Here is a 15502-nt window from a genome sequence, read left to right on the forward strand (position 1 = left end):
AGGCTTGCATCTGCAAAGTGCAATCTGTAAGTATGGTAGTAAGATGGTGGAGAATCTCTGTAGGGGATGGATAAACAGTGGTTTGGATTATGTTGACTTGGACTTTATTTTGCTTCTCTTTCTTTTGTTTTGTTTTGGTTTTTTTATACAGAAGTTTATTTATTTGGTAATGGTAATAGTCAATTCTACTCTTGAAAGCAGAAACAGTCATTGTTTATCTACTGAACCTGCCGTGGTGGAGACCAAATTCTGCCAACTGTGTTTTAATTAACTAAAGGGTAAATCTGTTTGTAACCAATATGGTTACAATTCTGAGGATATTACTGCACTCTGATCTCATTTTCTGCAGGTTTCGTTTACTTTTGTTCCCCATTCCCTTAATAGGGAAGCCCATATGTTGGCTACGGGTGCTTCTCGGTTTGGATTGTCTAGAGTTTGGTGGCTATCCCCACCTGATTGTATTGTTGCTCCTGCGCTCTTCCGCAGGCTTTCCCCCTCTTTGTTCTCTTAATAAAGCTGTTTGGGTAGGCTGTTGCTGCCCGCCCTTGATCAAAAAATATATATATATGGTTACAATTGAATATTTTAACCCATTTTAACCCTTTATCTCTCCTGTATTGGTTTTTGACAAAGAATTAGATCAATATTTACTCTTCACAACAAATAGAAACGAGAAAAAATAAAAAGAATTCAGAAATTTTGGCGATTCCACGGACTAAGCTCAACGCAAAATTCATGATATAGAGAACGCCACCTGGTCGTGCAGTGCATGCTGCCCTTGCGCCCTGACATAAGGGTTTGTAAAATGCTGTCGTACATAAGGAACCTTGGAAATGACAAGGGGTGTGGTGGTTATTTTGTGTGCCTTTGTGTTAGGACACAGGGCCGGCGTGTCGTGTTTATTCTCTTAATTCATGTATGATAACATCTATAGTCAAATTCTTCAACAATGAAGCAATTCTCTTAGCGTTAAGAACTGAAGTGCTTTGCTGGTTAGGAATTGTTATTGAATTCTCTCTGACATTTTCATATATACAGAAAAGGTCGGGTATGGTAGCTGTATACCGTATGTTTGACCCTATGTGTCTATCTTTATCATCTCCCCTTTGAAGGGTAATAAAGTCATTTCAAAGGGGAAGGGGACAGAGAGAGATAGACACACAGGGTGCTAGCATAGTGTATACCGCTAGCTTACTCATCCCTCTCCCAGATGTATAATCATATTGGATGTTTTTACCCTCAAAGATATCGATATGATATTGTATTTTGACCATCACCACCTATCTATATCGTAACACAGATTCAGATAGACCAAGTTATAGTACCGTTGTCTACGGATAACGATACAGATCGACCGGTATCTGATACTGATTAAAAGCTCCTTATACATAACTAGCCATTGAGATGATTACATTTAACTTGTATTTAATGCAATTAATTCCTTAATAATAAAAAAAGGCCCATGCAAAGAACATATCATCTGTTTAATATGGTCAAAAATCCCTCGACGTGCCAAAATATATATATATATACATTTATATATTAGGTCTTAACTTTTTTGGTTTTTTGGTTGAAGGTCTTACTCTTAAGAGGGTAATCTCTTTTTTTTCTTATGGAAACTTAAGAGGGTAATCTTAAGTCTTAACTACTGGTTACATTTAACTTGTATTTAATGCAATTAATTGCCTAAAAAAAAGTCCATTCAAAGAATATATCATCCGTTTCCTCAACATGCCAAAAATATATATTTTTTTTATTTGTTCTTAACTCTTAAGAGGGTAATCATTACTATTATTATGGAAAATAAGAAAAGTTCAGGGGTGCATCGGTCTTTTCGCTTTGGGATGTGTTTAAACACACATGTACACACCTAGGCACAACATGAGTTAGTATGTTCCTTTTCCCTATTTTATTTAAAGGAAAAAAAAAACATTACGTGATCATGTGACCCTTGTGTCCAAACACAACCCCCTTGAAATGATGGTTCTACCCCTTATAAAATAAAAAACAAAACCCTCTAATTAATGCCCATGTACATCTCCTCATTAGTCAAGTGCAGGCCACACAACTAAGCAATATTCTTGTTCCTTTTATTTATTTTAAATTTGAAAAGGATCGATATTCTTTATGGGGAAGTGTGGCCTCTACACGCACAAGGCCAATGAGAGTGCATACATTGGCATCATAGGAGCTAGATTTTGTCCTTTAATGAGGGTGGGGCGATCATTTTACCCCCTCTGTATATGACATGGGTGATACACTTTCCCATAGAAAATTTTTCTCTTTTTTTATTTTATTTTTTTTAGAAATTTTTTTTCTCCTTTTTATGCACATATCAACCTCTTCCATGTGTAACATGGGAAACCCTTTTCCATTTATTTATTTAAAAAAACAAGGGGGGTTGGTGGAAATCGGGTGAACTTGGTCAGCTCGTTCGTCTAAAGTGTTAAGCAAAAGCGTCATATTAATCACCGTCAGGTTACCAACTTACGGAAAATTATCCCAAGTTACTACCAGCCGAACTCGTTCAATTTCCCAAGTAACCGTATAATAAACATGCACCATAGGATTGGAATCCATTTAACGGTTCTGCATCGAGTGTATCGAACATCTTTGCAATACTGTATTTAAACTTGAAATCAGTAGCGCCACCACCACTAGCCTCACCGGTCTCCGGCGCGTCTCTGCAAATACTGTATTTAAGCTTCAAATCAGCGGCGCAACCACCACTAGCATCACCGGTCTCCGGAGGCCGAACCGGGAAAAATGCAGTCCCTTACGTCTTCCCCAGCCGGTCCAACGCTTCGGATCTCCCCCTTGGAATCTCTCCGTAAACAATCCCCTCTGCTCTCCAATGCCAGAAACTTCACGAAGAAACAGCCACGGGTCAAGTCTATCTCTGCATCGGCTTCAAAGACGTCCTTCACTCCCAAGAGAGAGAAGGACCCAAAGAAGCGAGTTGTCATCACTGGCATGGGCGTCGTCTCTGTCTTCGGCAACGACGTTGATGTCTTCTATGATCGGCTGCTCTCAGGTGAGAGTGGTATCGGTCCCATCGAACGATTCGATGCCTCCAAGTTCCCCACTCGATTTGGTGGCCAGATTCGTGGGTTCAGCTCTGAAGGTTACATTGATGGCAAGAACGACCGTAGACTTGATGATTCTCTTAGATACTGTCTCGTTGCTGGCAAGAAGGCCCTTGAGAGGGCTGACCTCAGCGGTGATAACCTCTCTAAGAAGGTGAGAGCTTCCCAGTGTTCGTTTGTTTCTGTTCTAATCCTCCTTTACTTGAATGCTTATACATTGTTGCTTTCAACTTTCAACATTATGGGTTTTCCTTATTCCACATTTGCTCTTGTTTTCGATCCAAGAACGTGCTTTTATGATTCTGAATTAGAGTACGAATCAGGGTTCGAATTGAAAGAGGGCTTCGAGTTCTAGGCTTCTAGCTGTCGATTTCTATGTGAATAGTGGTACTAATTGCGTGATACATCATGGTTTCAATTGAAGGAGTGCTTTGTGTTCTCAATTTTCATGTGAATCATGATACTGAATGCTTTATTCAATGGGGAATAGTGAGTTATTTAGACCGGGTTTTGTTTTGGACAATCTATGGATTATACATTGTTGGCTTCAGGTTTTATATACACTTGTTACAAGTTATGGACTGAATTATGGCATCTCTACCCTTGGTTTTGAAAACGAACTCCTTTTTGGTATAACCTGTAGAATTATGGATAGACTATTTATGTTTGCACACATACAGATTTACCTTTTGAAAGGAAGGTATGGATAAGGAGAATAGGTCCACTATTGCAGTTGTTTTGGATTGTAGAAAGTTTTCCTTCACTCACATGACCGAAATCAATGGTCAAATATGTCGGTCCCCCTATTGTATGAAGTCGATCGCACCCCTAGGAGTCTGATTTAAGGACGATTAAGGTAGGGAATCCCTTGACCATGGGTGAAGGGAATGGTCCTTTTGGGTTTATAAATAATTTTGGCTTCATATGATTACTAAAAATGCCGTGACTGATGGTGTCTGCTATGGGCCGATAACTGAAATTCAACCATAAATGCCTTAATTCAACAGAAGTCTGTAGGGCACAACAACAATGGAATTCCATACCCCAAGGGGGTAGCTTAGTTGGCAAGGACGAACACTTCACCATTAAATAGTCATGCATTCATATCTCTTCGGGGCCTAGCTACCCCCCCCCCCCCCCAAAAAAAAAAAATGAATGAATTCTGTAGTTCTATGGGTACTGAAGATTACACACAAAAGCCTACACAAATTTGACCTTCAGTTAACTAACATATTACAAAAACTGATGACATACAGAATGTGTCTAGGCTACCAGACACCCTAGTTGACCTGGATGTACTGATGTACAGCCGTTTTTTTGAGTTCCAGGAATTGTGATTGTTTTCTTAGTTTGGAAGCCTAATGGAACTGAATTAAGATATGATTTTCCTGGTTCCTTTATTCATAATCCTAATAGGCATTGGAGTTTGGAATTTATTATCTTTCCATTTGTTGCTGCTGTATAACATCAATTTTAGCAATTTCTTGAGAGGAGTTTGTAAACTGAATTGTGTTGATTATCTTAAGCATAGTAGCATTCTTGTGTTTGGAACACCAAAATGTCCCCATGCTTAGTGACCTTTAGCACTTCACAACCTTCCATGTTACAGGACATGGGTGGGTCCTTGTAGTGCATATCTCACTGGTGAATTTTCAGCCCAAAATGAGTGAGGGAAGTGATTCATAGTTTAACCCAAAGTTCCATAAAATTATGAAATTGCCACAAGAGGGAAATGAACAAAATAAAAAGTTTCACCTTAAAGTCGTCTTTGTAATTTGGATTCACTTCCTCTGCTCATTTTGGGCTAAAGTTTATGACAATCTAGATGTGTGGTCCTCTTTCACATGGGCCTACCATGTCCTCCATGTAGCAGGTTTTGAAGCACTAAACTAGCCAGTTTACATTGTTGCAGTCAAAGAAGCAGTATGTCATCCACTCTGCTGCTTAACAGACATTCCTTTCATGCTTTTCTGATACTCCTGTAAGCTACCTATCTTTCCTCATGGTTGCCGCTAATTTATTCTGGTTGCAGATTGACAAGGATCGAGCTGGTGTGCTTGTAGGATCAGGCATGGGTGGTCTATCAATGTTTTCTGATAGTGTTCAAGCTCTCATTGAGAAAGGTTACAGAAAAATATCTCCATTTTTCGTTCCATATACTATAACAAACATGGGCTCTGCATTGCTTGCAATTGACGTTGGTTTAATGGGTCCAAACTATTCAATTTCAACTGCCTGTGCTACCTCCAATTATTGCTTCCATGCCGCTGCCAACCACATTCGACGGGGTGAGGCTGATCTGATGATTGTTGGTGGAACTGAAGCTCCAATGGTGCCCATTGGCTTGGGGGGTTTTGTTGCATGTAGAGCTTTGTCACAGAGAAATGATGATCCAAAAACAGCTTCAAGGCCATGGGACAAAGACCGAGATGGCTTTGTGATGGGTGAAGGTGCTGGAGTGTTGGTATGTTTCCAGTGTATTTTCCTTGTATTGAAGATGGAATTTTTTTTACCTGATTTTAGATTTTTGGTTGGTTTATGGAAATCATAGTGAACATGATTAGCTTCTATTGATAATTGGTTTACAGTGGGTGAGCATCTTTTTGTTGCTTTCTCAAAGATTTTTCCGCTTATTGAATCTCAACTTTAAGGGTGACCAGCTAGACTTTAGTCTGTACATATTCATATTGAATTGTCTTATGGTCAAATGGCTTTAGCCTTTAGGGATGATAGATTTCTTTTAATGAATAAAAGTCAATTAATAATGACTAGGGATGATATCACGTTGAGGTCATTGATTCTGAGTTCTGAAGAGCAAAACTTTCTTTATAGAAATTTTATCTCACAGTTTTCTCTTGAAGGTATAATGTTAGTTTTTCACCTTTTGGTCTTGATTTACCAGCCTCTCAAATTAGTAAAAGCATTGATTACATCTAATTCATCACTATTAAAAAGAAAAACACTCTAAACTGGATCTAGTTAATCTTTTTTCTTCTAATATTTAAGTATCATATACAATGCCTTGCCTCAGTTCTTTCTGATATTTAACATTTATCTTTTTGTTAATAAATTTGTAATCTTGTTGTTTTTGAATGTTTGGGTGATTGTCTCTCTAGGTAATGGAGAGTTTGGAACATGCATTGAAACGTGATGCACCAATTATTGCTGAATACCTGGGAGGTGCAGTTAATTGTGATGCTTACCATATGACCGACCCCAGATCTGATGGACTTGGTGTTTCATCATGCATTAAGGAATGCCTCAATGATGCTGGTGTGTCAATAGAGGAGGTATACTCTTTGTTGGATTTGCAATCATGGTGTACAATGTTTTGCATGGGAATATAATTTTGAGCTTTTTCTGTATGTTAATTTTCTCGTTATCCTTTAAATTGAGCTTGTACTCACATTTGGAAAATTTAATGTTCTCAAATTTGTAGCTCCTTTTTGTTATTATTCTTACCCCTAACATACAATTGAAGCTGCAAAATCTAGAAGAGTCAATCTCAATAATAAATGCGCAGACCTTTTATCCTTTTTGAGAGTTAAGAAGAATATCATTAGATCCAAGAACAAGTGAAGAGAATAGATGCGATGCCTTGGAGTATGAAAAGAGGACCTATCAATATACAAGGTTCAAGTGGCCAGACAAGATTGTGCAGAAAACCCTCTCAAAAGCATCTCCCAATTAGTTTTTCTTAGCAATATCTTTATCACATTGATTTTTAACTCTGAACTCAATACAGTCTTAACTCGTTGGAGAATGAAGTCATCCCCTGAAAAAGAATCAAATAAACAAGATTGAATGAATGTCATTCTTCTATATCATACTTATCCCTTCCATCATCCTTTGTCCGATTAACAGTCCAACCCATTTTTCATCATAGAAACTTTAGACTATTCCTGTTCTCACAATATCAGGTGGGAAGTTGATTTGAACTAGTAAAGTAACTCTACAAGTTAGCTCTTATCACAGAGGAGCATGGTTCAAGGAATCAGTATTGGATCAGCCGTATCGGTATCTGTGGAGACTGATACGATACCATCCTGGGATACTGACCAAGGGTAAAAATGTAAATAAAATCATTTTTATTGAAATTTAGAGTTAAAACCATTTGATCCTGACCATAGTTGTCATGGCGTCGCCATGGGGCCGCCATGGCGTCCTGGTGCTGGAGAAGGTTGCATGGCGACCTACGCCATGGCGTCCCTCTTTGATTTCTTCTTCCTGTCTCTCTTTCCCTCTTCGATTTCTTCTTCCTGTCTTCGATTTCTTCTTCCCTCTTCGATTTTTTCTTGGTCCCGTAGCTGACCAGGCGAAGACGTCGGCATTCGCCTTCAACAAGTTTCCGAGCCGATTCTTTTGTTCCTCGCTCAACAATGATCCGAGTTGTACCGTCTTTGTTGGATCTTCATCGTTGAGGGAGATTGGGATGAGGTCTTACACGGGCCTTCCGCGCCTTTCGGTGAGCTCATCCCGCTGGTCCTCAGGGAGGTGCTCGGCGCACATTGCCATTCCTCGGACATTCCCCTTGTTTTGCCTGAAGAAGGCGGCGTAGCACTCCCGGGCTTTCTTTTGATCACCCCGGATTTCTCCGATGCCGTTCTCCGTGGGGAATTTCATCTTCAAATGCATCAGGGAGATTATGGCTTGGAGAGCGGTCAGTGATAGGCGGCCGAGTATGGCGTTGAAAGCCACTACCGACCATACTACCATGAATTTGACTTGGATCGCCGCTTGACATGGAGCTTGGCCGAACATCACTAGTAGGTCAATTGAGCCCTTGATTGTGGCGGCGGCCCCCGAGAACCCATGAAGGGAAGTTCCTTCGGCTTGAGCGCATCATTGCCGAAGTCGAATTGTCGGTACGTGTCTAGAGACATAAGGTCCACGGATGCGCCCATGTCGACCAATACCCGGTGAACGGGTCTCCTCTCGATTTCCACCTACACCACCAAAGCATCATCGTGAGGCAAACTTATACCTTCGAGGTCGGCCTCGGTGAAGGAGATTGTTGCTTCGGACTTCGGCTTTTTACTCGGCATCTCCGCGACTCCAACGAACCGTGCATTTGCCTTGGTCTTCCGTGTGGACTCTTGTCCGGGCCCCCCTAGGATGGTGTATATGGGGGCCTCCTTGTCATTGCTCAGCCCGGATCCATCATCTTTCCTTTCAGTTCGGTCCTTGGGCTCGTCGTGTTCGGCCCTTCGGCCATCTGTCCTTGGCTCGGTCTTTCTCCTGTCGCGATCCTCGGGTCGCTGACCCCCACGTTCTTCCCGGCCTCCTTTGACATGCCGCTTCAGTTGCCCTGCCTTGATCAGCTCTTTAATTTCCCTTTTCAGTTGATAACAATCCTCAGTGTCGTGACCGGTGTCCTTGTGGAATTGACAATACTTGTTGGGATTTCGGGATGACCCGGCCTGCATTGGTCGAGGTCGGCGGATGTACCCGTCATCGTGTATTTGCATTAGGATTTCCTTCCACGACGTATTCAAAGGAGTGTAATCGGGGCTCCGAGCTCGGTTGGTTCTCTCGGCTCGACGGTCAATCTTGGGCCGCTTTTCATCTTTGCAGTCATCAGTCATCGGCCTTTTCTTCTCGACCTTTCCTTCATTCCCCTTCCAGGCTTGGAGTACTTCCGCCATGTTTGCGAATTCATTGCACCTCTCCAAGAGCTCGGCCATGTTCTTCGTCGGATTTCGGGCCAAGTCCTTGATGAGGTCCATGTCGGAGAGCTCGTTGCTCATCGCAGTATGGGGTGTAGCCTCATCCAAATCCTTAATGTCTAAGGACTCTTTGTTGAAACGTTAGACGAACGCTCGGATCGACTCATCTGACCGTTGCTTCACGCTGAGGAGGTTGACCGTTGTCTTCTTGTGTTTCATGCTACTCTGGAAGCGCGTGACAAAGGCTCGGTAGAGCTGAGCAAAGCTTGTTATGGAGTTCGGCAGCAACCAGGAGAACCATGAGGTCGCCACGCCATTGAGAGACGAAGGGAAAGCTCGGCAGGAGACGATTTTGGTTCCCCCGTACATGGTCATCATCGCGATGAAGTAATTGATGTGATCCGTCGGGTCAGTGGTCCCATCAGACCGGTCGAAGGGAGGCAGCTTAAACCCGGCCGGTAATGGTGCAATTATGATCTCGGGAGGATAAGGGTGTCATCCGACCAGTGAGTAGGCGTCCGGGGTCGCCTGTTTTTTCAACCCCTCAACTTGTTTGGCCAAGTCTCGTAGCCTCTTCTCCAGCTTAGTTTTAGGTGCTCGGTCGTTCAGCTCGTCCGCCTGGTGCAAGTTGTCATGTTCATTCGGCCGAGGTCGGCCATTCTGCTCCCCAACTCGGGATCGGCTCACCCGGTCGTCCCGTCGAGGTCACCCATTGTGTTCGGCTCGGTCAACTTGGAAGTTGGACCTGCGGGGGCTTCTCTGCTGCTCTTCTCGGAGAGGCGGGCTTCGACGTCGGGGGCTATGGCGAGATCTTTCTCCTCGCCTCACGACACGTCTCCCATTTGGTTCCTCCCCTTGCTCTCGGTGCCCCACCGACTGCCCGTCCTCTCCCAGCCGACCGAAAAATACCGACCTTCTGGCAACCGACGCCGTTGGCTCAATCTCTTGTCCTGCTCTCGGGCTTCGACGATGATCCAGCTTATCCCGTCGAGCGCTCCTATTGGGGCGCAGGGGAGGAGTTTTCTGGTGGGGCGGATGAGACGATGCTGCTCGGCTCGGCTCAGCCCGAGGCTGGCCACCATTCTGCTGCAAATTCCCCTCAATGAGTAGTGGTGCCAAGGGGGTGCCGCCGGGGGCTCGCCCAACAACCCGCCCTGTGACATTTGTCCCACGAGAGTTCGCAACATCTCATTGGTGCGAAGTACTTGTAGCTGAAGGTCCATAACTTGCCGATTATTCGTCGGGGCCTCGGGATCCAAGTTCTCCGGTAAGGGCGGTGGCGGCGGCAGGTTTAGCCCATTTGGATTAGGTTTGATTCGGGGCCGACCCTCCACCACTGCCGTGTCCAGCACACTTCTTCCATTTCCACCCTCCGACGGTGGAATCGGATTGGCGGTGGTGCCCGCACTGTGCTGAGTCACTCCCCCGCGTGGGGGTCTTCCGGCTACACCTTGCCGTGACGTCTCGGGAGGTGGCGAGTGCCTCGCCCGTCCGTCGGGTTGCAGCTCATCCCCACCGGAGGTTGAGCCATGTTGCCCCGATCTCGTTTGCACGACCGTTGTCTTTGCTCTGTGGATGCGTAGAAACGACGATGACTAGCTACAGTCGTTCCCACAGACAGCGCCAAATCTATTGCGTGTGAAAACCTCTGTCGCCCGGTTCGCCCACGGATGAGCCTGCAAAAAACCGAGTGAGCGCGAGAGAGCCGGTGTGGCTCCGGCCTAGGATTCTCCGACGCTCAAGTCAGGTCTCCAGTGCAACAGCGTAACAGCTAGTAAAAAGTAAGATGAGCGTTTAAGTTCCATACCTTAGTATTTATAGGATGAGATGAGGCGGTTGGAGGAGTCCTTGTATGGTAAGAGTCCTTCTTTGGTAAGGCTCTTTCACGCGGAGCGATATGGAGAGTGATTTTCGGGGTCGGACTCTCACTATGGTAGGAGTCCTAATGGGAGTATGATTCGGTATCGCGTGGGATCGTGGCTTGATCCTTATCCCGTAATTCTCGGGGTGTGCTGACATGGCACCGCGATCTCTGGTGCGCCGTTATTAAGGTTTCTGGGGAGGGTTCGGCCTCGGACGATCGTGGTCTCAGTGCTCGGCCTCGGGTGGCCGTGGCCTCAGTGCTCGGCCTCGGCCCCGGCGTATGTGGCATGGAGATTTTATTCAACCGTGTAGGAGCTCGGCCGAATCATGGCCGACCTGAGTGGGCTCGGCTCAAGGCTCGGCTGGCATGATGCTCGGCCATTGAGCCCGGCCAAGCCGGAGGCGGGGAAATAGTCCCCTTGGTCTGGTGTTTGAGGTGGCGCCGCGCACCGTGTGCTCAGCCCGGTTCTCGGCGGACCCCAGCTCGGCATCAGTGCTCGGCTAGACAGGGACCCAGACCCTGTCACTCTTCCAGCGGCCGGTTCGGTTCAGCACGAGACGGCTCGGGTCGGTCCCAGCATGTCCACGTGGCGCTTTCTGGTTGGTGGGGGATTCTGTGACTCATCACTAACTTATCTAAACTTCTAACATAAAAAGAACTCAAATTCCTAATCTTGTAGTCTTAACTTCTACCTAAATTATGGGCCCATTAGTATGGAAAGCAATTGCACCAAAGGCTCAACAAGTATAGAACCCTTACCAAAGCTTATTTTCATTAAAATAAACCCACTCTATGATTTATCTGCATCATTAAGGCAACATTCCTATTTTAAATGGTAGTAGCAGTTGCAGCTAATTCGTGTCAATTTTCTTGTTCTTCCTAGCTACACCAAAGTTATTGCTTATTGAAATAATAAGCTTACTGGCCAATCTGTCTATGGCTGCATACTACCTAAGAGATTCATTCCCACTCTGTTAATAGATGCCTGTCTTGTATCATACACAGTTTGCACGCTATCAACTTTATTATCAACAGCATCCATTATATGCTGACCAAGGCTGCCCTGGTAGCCTCAGGGTCTCAAATGTGGAGGCTTGAAATGCTAAGTGAATAAAGGCTTGGTGCGTAAGACTGACATTGAAAAAGCCTATGATAGTGTGGTTTGGGTTTTTTTTTTTTTTTGGGATTATGTTGGAGAAATAGGATTTGTTGGAACCGATTCCTCTAAAAGGCCGACCTTGTAGGAAAGGGAGGAAACAATATGTATATCATACAGGAGCTCTAACACGGCGGACTATTCAAAGGGGGACACGGGTGGATAAATAATTTTTTTAACACCTGCCCGCTCCCAGGGGGACTCGATACTGTGACCCCTGCCTGCTTTGATACCATGATGGGGGTCACAGTATCGAGTCCCCCTGGGAGCAGGCAGGTGTTAAAAAATTTATTTATCCACCCATGTCCCCCTTTGGATAGTCCGCCGTGTTAGAGCTCCTGTATGATATACATATTGTTTCCTCCCTTTCTTACAAGGTCGGCCTTTTAGAGGAATCGGTTTTTGGGAGACTTGGAAAAATGAATTTACAAGTGTGTTAGATTTAATCCAGTTCTCAAAATTGCCAAGCCCCGCCCTCTTCATGTGGTTTATTTGAGGACTATACAGGGGACCCCTCTTTCTGCTCTTTCGTTTTCATTGACATTTGATTTTTTAGTAAAGCTATAGAAAGGAATGTCGTGTGGGGTTTCCATGTGGGGAAAGAAGAAGTGGAAGTGTCATATCTCAGTTTGCTGGTCACCCTATAGTTTTCTGTTAGGCGAATATGATGTCTAAGAAAAGTGAAAGGTCACATAAAATGCTTTTAGGACATTACTGGGCTTAAAGGTTGAATCTAAAAAGAGCAGGTTGGTGGGGTGTTTGCTGGCTTAATTTATATAATGGATGGTCTTTCTATTTGATATAATGAACTTGATTAATGTGTTTGGACTCCACGGGCAATGGGATGTTTCCTTCTGATGGAGGAAGATCATAAATCTGATAGAGCAGGTAAGACTCTTCATGAAGAAGCTTATTGAGGATGGTACACGTTACTCATTTTGGCATGATTATAGGCACTGTGATGAACCTGTGTCTCCCCAGATATAGAACCAGAGTTAGATATAGTTTGGGTATTCTTTGGGATGCTAGAAGCCTAGAATTTCTTCTTCTTCTTTCTTATTTTTAAAAAGGAACAATACACGACAAACAATATGAGAGGCGAAGGCTCAAAAACCCACTGAGGGGGCTAAGGATAATTGTACAAATAAAAAGAGTTCCTGTGAACATCTTTTCAGCCAATTCATTGGCTATCAAATTAACAGACATAAAAAGAAGGTTTCCTTGCTCTATCGGTGTATAGCTTTCCTCACCAAGTGCATGCATGTATCTCCCAAGTCAGCACTTAGTAGTAGAAGAATCAAGCCATCTGATCACTATACGCAAGTCACTTCTTCAGTGGTGTTCACCTACTCAATGGAGAGGGCGATTTCCATACCCTTAAACAGTGTGTACGAAGACTGGCATCAAGATATATCTCACCTGATTTTCAAAATTAGCGAATATAGTGTCCAATCAACAGGGAAGCTCCAAAGCTATATGTTATTCCGGCCGGAAGTGGATAACATTGATTACGCTACAGTGGTATGGATAACACATGGTATTCCTTAGTTCAGTTTCATTTCTTGGCTTTGTTGAGAAATATATGAAGACTGAAGATAAATCAACAGAGAATTATTTTCAATAGATTTCAGTGTATTTTTTCCAACAGGAGGTTGGAATCTAGTGAACATCTTTTATTTGCTTTTGTCTGTACTGGTGGTATACGAACACATACTTGGATTATTTAAGAACACATTTTAGTTTAAGATATAAAATATTATCCAAAGATGCAATTTTTCTTTATGGTGCTCTGATATGTTTTTTGAAGTGAATCATCTGTTCGATCACTTGATTCTGGGGCCGGAGATGTAGGTAATAGGCTTAAGATCCTTTATTTCTCCTTTAGTCTTTTGATTCTCTTACTGTAGTTTTAAGATGCAAGGCTTCATTTACCATCTATCTGTACCCATTAAGTGCATTTCTTGTTAGTCAGAGAATACTGTTTGCTCTTGTCATTCCTTTTATGCTTTTGATGCTATAAGGAAGATCAGGTTTGAAACTCCTACTCCCGCTTAGAACTCTGAATTGTTCATTGGTCTTCCGTCACAAGTTTTTGAGTGGCTTGGGATTGTTAATATATATCAAATTTGTTGTGATGGTCTTCTGACTGTTCAGTTCTTATGCATTCTTTCCTATTGTTTAATTTATTTACGGGTCCTGTCTGGTTCTCCAGTTGGCTTTTATAGCCATTGGGAATTGAGTTCATCCAAATATCTCATTTCATGACTATGAAGATCACTTGGTTGTATCCTAATTCCAGGTTAATTACATAAATGCACATGCAACTTCGACGCCTGTCGGTGACCTGGCTGAGGTGAATGCGATAAAAAAGGTTTTCAAGAACACTTCAGATATCAAAATGAATGGAACCAAGGTAACCTCTCTCTCTCTAAGAAGGTATTGATTTATCGTAGGTGTATCTTTGTTCTCTACTTTTTCTTCCAGGTTCATTCATTTGATATTTATTCCCTTTGTATTTCTTGCTCTTATTTGTCTTTGACTTACGATTTATTTTTTTATTCGTCAACAGTCTATGATAGGGCATTGCCTTGGGGCTGCTGGGGGTCTGGAAGCCATAGCTACACTGAAAGCCATAACTACAGGGTGGCTGCATCCCACAATAAACCAGTTTGTATGTATTATCTATTGATTTTGAGAGCTAAGGATAGAGAAAATTGCAGTTGAAGAAAGCTTTTAAATGTTCTTATCAGCTGGATCTTTATACTCAAAAGATTCGTTGCATACTTGCAGAATCCAGAACCTTCTGTTGAGTTCGATACAGTTGCGAATGTAAAGAAACAACATGAAGTGAATGTTGGTGAGTAACTGGAACTTGCCTTTTGAGATTTGGATTGAAGTGGAATTATAAGGCACAAAACCAACTCCATCTTTTGAATAATAAGAACAAACTGACTTTTTATTTTTCACTACTAATTGCAGCCATTTCAAATTCTTTCGGCTTTGGAGGACACAATTCTGTTGTGGCATTTTCAGCATTCAAGCCTTGATCGGTCAACATTTAGAAATTTTGATAGGATGATCATGCTCGCTTCTGGTTCCTTTGTTGGGTTATACGATCTTATTTTTCTTCTCTATTTTTTCCTAGAATCCTACACGTGATTTGAGTATAATTTGTAATGGAACTCCTATTTGACAAATTACCATTTTTGTATTAGAACTTTTGAGGAATTTAAGAGGTTAGTAACAGAAGATTTTTGTTTAGTTCTAAAATTTTCATTTTTTAATTATAAGTCCAAGGCAAAATCTTGGCAGTACACTTAATTTTGCTACATGGAAAGCTCATGTGACAACTGTAACTGTTGAATTGGGACTAGATTGCTCATCTTTCAATTTTCAAAGTCAAATTCTATCATATACTATTGGAACCGCTTCGTCTAAAAGGCCGACCTTACAGGAAAAGGAAGAAACAATATGTATATCATACAGGAGCTTTTAACATGGCAGACTATCCAAAGGGGGACACAGGTAGATAAATAATTTTTTAACACTTGCCTGCTCCCAGGGGGACCTGATGCCATGACCCCTGCCTGCTCTGATACCATGTTGGAATCGTTTCTTTTAAAAGGCCGGCTTTTTTTTAGCTAGGCAACTAGTGACTGATTCTCTTCTTGATTTGCAGTTTTGAGAATCGTTTGAGGTTCTGATTTGAAGAAAGAAACCCTAGTTCATA

At 42.9% G+C, this 15502-nt stretch overlaps 1 protein-coding gene across 1 annotated transcript; it reads left to right on the top strand.

Moving 5' to 3' along the window:
- The first annotated feature begins 2704 nt into the window (after nt 1–2704).
- Nucleotides 2705–15032, top strand: LOC122658437 (3-oxoacyl-[acyl-carrier-protein] synthase I, chloroplastic-like). The gene is made up of 7 exons (XM_043853402.1): nt 2705–3240; nt 5119–5550; nt 6203–6376; nt 14072–14185; nt 14342–14443; nt 14563–14629; nt 14752–15032. The coding sequence occupies exons 1-7, from the start codon at nt 2767–2769 to the stop codon at nt 14817–14819; spliced, it is 1431 nt and encodes a 476-aa protein (XP_043709337.1). The 5' UTR covers nt 2705–2766; the 3' UTR covers nt 14820–15032.
- Nucleotides 15033–15502: the final 470 nt, after the last annotated feature.

The sequence above is a fragment of the Telopea speciosissima genome, chromosome 4 (assembly GCF_018873765.1).
Source record: "Telopea speciosissima isolate NSW1024214 ecotype Mountain lineage chromosome 4, Tspe_v1, whole genome shotgun sequence".
Taxonomy (NCBI): domain Eukaryota; kingdom Viridiplantae; phylum Streptophyta; class Magnoliopsida; order Proteales; family Proteaceae; genus Telopea; species Telopea speciosissima.